Source organism: Dermochelys coriacea, chromosome 9 (genome assembly GCF_009764565.3).
Source record: "Dermochelys coriacea isolate rDerCor1 chromosome 9, rDerCor1.pri.v4, whole genome shotgun sequence".
Classification (NCBI taxonomy): domain Eukaryota; kingdom Metazoa; phylum Chordata; order Testudines; family Dermochelyidae; genus Dermochelys; species Dermochelys coriacea.
The window spans coordinates 9,383,107-9,389,106 of NC_050076.1; the positions used below are offsets into that span (position 1 = coordinate 9,383,107).

A 6,000-nucleotide genomic window follows, 5' to 3' on the forward strand; every position below is an offset into this window, starting at 1 on the left:
CCAGGCACTGCAATGATGGCAAAGACAGAAACAAAATTCATGCATCACAACTAGTTAGGCTCAGCCCTCTGCAGGTCATTATAAACTGAGGTTGCTGGGAGGGTCTGTCTGACTTAGCTCTCAAATGGCTTCAGGGACCACTGGTGGTCTATGAAGTGCTGGCTAGTCACATGGTGCCAGTTCGCATTACCTAAAAACCACGTTCTATTCAGGAAGTAGTCAACTTTACCACAGATTATGTTATGAGACAGCAGATGGGAGGGGAAGTGGCCCACAAAACCATTTTGTTATTTAGACGTAGTCCACATTAAGTTTAAGGACTCCTGATCTAGTTATTCTTGGTATCTGTCACATAGCAGTACTGACTGGCAGCATGGGATGGAGAGAGTAACAGCGGTTTGTGGCCAGGAAAGTCATTTGAGAGGCATACCTCCAAATTCACTGGGATCTAGTCTGGAACAAACAAACAAACAAACATCAGTCTCAGGTTTTGGTTTAAATAATTCAGAAGAGTTATTGCAGTGTTATATCTTTGCTTGTTATATCTTTTATTGCAGTGTTATATCTTTGCTTATTTCAGAGATGTGAACTGCCAAGTTTTGTTAATTCTTAAAACTAAAGCTACTTAAATGATTTGGCCCTCTAATGGTTTACTGGTTTTGAGCAGTGTAACTACAACAAAATATAAAACCTATAACTATAAATAGGAGTTATACTTCAGTCTTTCAACACTGATGTACTAGGATCATAATCCCAGAAACCTAGCTGATCAAAGAGTTATAAAAGATTTAAATAGCATTGCTCAAAATAGAACTGCCCAACCCACCACCTAAGTAACATTATGCACTGCAGTATCAGTATTATAACAAGAAGTGAAAGCATTTCATTTCTCATTAACATTAATAAGTCCTAAATATGCTCAATACAATTGTAATGTTATTTATTAAAATATGGTAGAATTGCTACTAGATTTTAAGAGCATTAGCTATACTGACCTGACAGTATGAGTTACTGGCATGTATTAAAGAACATACTTTTTTAATCCATTACACTGGTTTTACACAACTGTAAAACAAATTAAGCAGCACAAAGTTTACAATTTACTTATTTTCAAAAAATAGGATGTCATGTGTGACAGATTAAATTGATAATTTCAGAAATATTTATAAAATTGGCCAATGGAATTCTAGGCAGCGAAGGGGATAAAAGCTTTCACCCTCCACGTTGCCAATTCAAGTAGCATGTAAGGGAAAAGTCATTACAATTCAAAACCTTTTTGAAAAAAATACAGAAAACTTATTTTATTCAGTACAATTCCTAGTGAATATGTCCACATCAGAAAAGAACTTCAAACCAATATATCTGTCAGTTCAGAATCATTAGTGGATCACAAAAATGAAATTATCCTCTCAATTCTAAATGATCTTTATCTAGAATTTCACTGAGGCAGAAAAAGGTTGTCTGTATGCGGAGGAGGAGACTATCCCAGACCCAAAGCCCAGACATACAGCCCCCTGCTGGCTGCATTTTCATATTCCTTTTACTTGTTTCCTCAAACACTAGGTAGAAGAAAAATGGCAACTGTTCATATAGATCTAAGCATTTTGTAGCTAACCTCAGCAATGCGACAGACATGCAAATTAAAATTCCTCTTCACAGCCCCTTACAAGTTACTTCTGTTTAACTACTTGTGTTTTAAAAAAAACCCTCAAGAACTGCTCTCTCTTTTCTCACAATTTATTTTAGATCTATACTTCAGTAAGATGTCAATACCTTTAAGCTTCCTTTGCTATTTAAGTGGTTTTACTAAAACTGTACTTAATGCTTCTAAGGAAGGCTAATAAATTAAAAATTATTAAAGGTACATTAATAAAAGTTTACTTAAACAAAAACTTTTCCCCTCTGCAGCAAATTTTCAAAGTTTAACGTTCAAAAGTACAGACTATAGCTAGGTAAGAACATCAAGGTAGCTGTGGTTCTTCCAATCTTGTAGGATTATGACAACAGAAACTGATGGGAGAGCACCAATCAGTAAAGCTTCCAAGTTACACCACGGAGCTGCTGATTTTAGAGTTGCTAGAAAGCTGGAAATGTCAGAAACAGAATCATAGAAATGTAGGGCTGGAAGGGACCTCAAGAAGCCATCATAATTAGAAAGTTTTTTCTTAATATCTAACCTAAATCTCCCTTGCTGCAGGTTAAGACCATTACTACTTGTCCTATCTTCTCTGGACATGGAGAACATTGATCACAATCCTCTTTGTAATATCGGAAAACTTATCAGGTCCCCCCTCAGTCTTCTCTTCTTAAGACTAAATATGCTCAATTTAACTTTCCTCATAGGTCAGCTTTTCTAAACCTTTTATCATTTTTGTTGCTTTCCTCTGGACTCTTTCCAGTTCATCCACATCTTTCCTAAACTGTAGAGTCAGCTAGGGCCTCACCAGCGCCGAGTACAGCAGGACAATTACCTCCTGTGTCTTACATACAACAATCGTGTTAGTACACCCCAGAATCCTATTAGCCTTGTATGCAACTGCATCACATTGACATTCATATTCAGTTTGTGGTCCACTATAATTCCCAGATCTATTTCAGCAGTACTACCACTTAGAAAGATAGTCCCCATTTTGTAGTTGTGTATTTGATTTTTCCCTCCTAGGTGAAGTACTTTGCATTTGTCTTTATTGAATTTCACATTGTTGAATTCAGATCAATTCTTCAATTTGTCAATGTCATTTTGAATTTTAAATCTGTCCTCCAAAGTGCTTGCAACCCCTCCCAGCTTGGTGGTATCCTCAAATTTTATAAGCATTCTCTACTTCAGTGGTTCTCAAACTTTTTGTATTGGTGACCCCTTTCACACAGCAAGCCTCTGAGTGCAACCTCTCCTGCATATGGTGATGTTGGGACTGTCACCCCACTAGATACACTCCCAATTTTACAGCAAGCTATTGGTAACTACCCTGAGTACGAAACTCATAAGTCAGCAGCACATAAAGCTAGTTCTCTGCTGCTACAGAACCATCAGAATTTTGTCTTGAACATGCTATGATCGATTAAATGTCTTTGTTACACTCACATCAGCTCCCTCCAAGGATTTTTTCAGCACAGCAACAACTTCCTCTTGGAATGCAACTTCATCCACACACTTCGGACGACTAGATGAAAACACAGTGAAGCATATTTTAGTATCTACTAAAAATTCTCAATATCACTTTCACCCAAAAACAAATTTTTTCTTATAGGTTTCGGGGGGAGGGAGGGGAGATTTTGAAAAAGCTTTGTAACAGAGTGACTGGGCAATTTTGTGCAATGCCTCTAAACTGTGTTCAGAGTAGCAGCCTGTGTAATATCTTGCACAAAAATGCTAAAGTTACCCAGTTTCTCAGGAAGATGCCAGTCTATCTATACTGTAAAGAAAAGTACTTTCAGAAGCACAACTACATTTTAGAGTCTAGAACAGCTTTGCTGCTTGGAAGGCTGGTGCAAAAATCTTATTAAAAAAAGATTAAATAATTTGTGCCTTGACAAAATGCAGTTATGATCAGAGCATCACGAGTGCACGGGCAAAAACAAAATCCCCACCTTACTGCTCCGTGCATCAAAGGCGCTGACAAAACCTTTTACGCCGATCAGCACTGCACAGACATACACTACACCTGCAGGTAGGCAAGGTGGATTCTACCTAATTAGAAAAGGGAGTACTTGTGGCACCTTAGAGACTAACAAATTTATTAGAGCATAAGCTTTCGTGAGCTACAGCTCACTTCATTGGATGCATCGGAAGCTTATGCTCTAATAAATTTGTTAGTCTCTAAGGTGCCACAAGTACTCCAACAAATTTATTAGAGCATAAGCTTCCGATGCATCCGATGAAGTGAGCTGTAGCTCACGAAAGCTTATGCTCTACTAAATTTGTTAGTCTCTAAGGTGCCACAAGTCCTCCTTTTCTTTTTGCGAATACAGACTAACACGGCTGCTGCTCTGAAATCTACCTAATTAGCAATTTACATTCTGACGGAAATTGGAGAGGCACAGAGAACTGGGCTCAATTTTCAACATGCAACACCGACGGGGTGTTGGGGGGAGGAGGGGAAGCACCGTTTGAGTTCTACACGGGGGAAGATGTTCCCCATGAATGGCACTGGAAGAATGAGAACAGGGTCCCAGTTTTTTCCAGTCCTACCCCCCACCCCCACCCCCCAGACGTGCAGCTACCTCATGGCTCCATTCCTCCATACTCATAGAATCATAGAATATCAGGGTTGGAAGGGACCCCAGAAGGTCATCTAGTCCAACCCCCTGCTCAAAGCAGGACCAAGTCCCAGTTAAATCATCCTAGCCAGGGCTTTGTCAAGCCTGACCTTAAAAACCTCTAAGGAAGGAGATTCTACCACCTCCCTAGGTAACGCATCCCAGTGTTTCACCACCCTCTTAGTGAAAAAGTTTTTAGTTACTCAACACAACCGCTCTCGTGCGGCTACACACTCTGCGACGCACGCTTCGGGTGCCCCTTCTTCCACCCCACTCCCTCAGGCAGAGACCACTCACGGCCCTGCAGGCCGGATACCATTCGCCCGCCGCAGCTGCTCCAGATCAGACCCCCGCGCCCGCCGAAGAGCGCTTACTATTTCTCCACCCAAGGGATGGGCTTGAGTCTCCGGCCCTCGCCGCTGGCTCCCGCGGCGGCAGCCGTGCCTCGCTCCTTGGACGCTGGCGCTCTGGTGCTGATGGCGGAGGGGCCTTTCAGAAACGCCTGCATCGCTGCTGCTTCTTGTCACCCTGCGGGGAGAGCACCGCACACTTCGTGTCCCCCAGCCCCTAGAGCAGCGCCCCCGAGCCGCGCCCTGAGGAGATGGGCCGGAGGAAGAGGCTGCGAACAGGCGGAAGGCGGGTGGGGGGCAGGCCCCGGGCCCACCCCTGCCCCTCGGATTCCTCTCCCAGGAGGGAAAGCGGCCGCCCCCCAGGCGCCCACGCCAGTAACCGGCCCAGGGGAGCAGGACCTACCCAGCAACAGCCGCCGCCCGCCAACTCCCGCCAACCCGCTTTTTTTTTTTTTTTTTTTTTTTAATACGGGGGCGGGGTCGCTTCCGCTTCCGCCTGGGAGGACGGGCCCGAGATTGCGGGGCGGAGTCATCAGCGGCGCCCCGGGGTATGGGCGACGCAGATACGTCACGTGATCGGATGGCCCTGGGCGTTGTCCCTGATTGCCCTCAACCAACATGGCGGAGGGCAGCGGCGGCGCCTGCGGTGCGCATGCGCGCAGCACCAAGCGTACTAAATATGGCGGCTCAGGGCAGGGCGGGGCGGGGCTTCTGCCTTTGCCTGAAGGAGACATCGCGGAGATGGTGGGGCGGGAGTTGGGGCTTTGGTCTCCATCGGGCTTCTAGCGCCCTGTCAGGCGTGTCTGCCACCTGAGTGCCCTGGGGAGGGGGTGCATGGTGTAACATGGGCAAGGGGAAAGAGGTGGGAGACCCACCGGGTTCAGTGCCCCAGGGATAGCTCAGTGGTTTGAGCATTGGCCTGCTAAACCCAGGGTTGTAAGTTCAATCCTTGAGGGGGCCGTTTAGGGATCTGGGGCAAAAATTGGGGATTGGTCCTGTGTTGAGCAGGGGGTTGGACTAGATGACCTCCTGAGGTCCCTTCCAACCCTGATAGTCTATGAACCCAGTCTATGAACCCGTGGGTGTGACCTGGGGCAAGGCGGAGGCACTGGCCCCTCTGTGCCCCATGCGTGCAGTGGGGGTAATACTGCTTCCCTGCCTCAGTTTCCCTGCCAGTTGTGAGGGTACAATGATATGGAAAGCGATAGAATGGAAATAGGCAGCCTGGTTAGAGAGACACGGTGGGTGAGAGTAGCAGCCCTGTTAGTCTGTATTCGCAAAAAGAAAAGGAGGACTTGTGGCACCTTAGAGACTAACAAATTTATTAGAGCATAAGCTTTCGTGAGCTTCAAGTGAGTTGTAGCTCACGACAGCTTATGCTCTAATAAATTTG

At 44.9% G+C, this 6,000-nt stretch overlaps 1 protein-coding gene across 3 annotated transcripts in view; it reads right to left on the bottom strand.

The window, feature by feature from the left end:
- The window catches only part of RFC4 (replication factor C subunit 4), a 21,781-nt gene extending 16,630 nt beyond the window's left edge, over positions 1-5,151 (bottom strand). The window contains exons 1-3 of one of the 3 annotated variants that reach the window (XM_043492971.1): positions 5,007-5,151; positions 4,632-4,785; positions 3,083-3,161 (exon numbers count right to left, since the gene is read on the bottom strand). In XM_043492971.1, coding sequence (XP_043348906.1) covers positions 3,083-3,161; positions 4,632-4,765 — 213 coding nt within the window. In that variant the 5' untranslated portion in view covers positions 4,766-4,785; positions 5,007-5,151. Of the gene's footprint in view, positions 1-3,082; positions 3,162-4,631 lie in introns of all 3 variants that reach the window. The other 2 variants (XM_038416674.2, XM_038416677.2) reach the window with 2 other exon arrangements.
- Between the last annotated feature and the right edge of the window lie 849 nt (positions 5,152-6,000).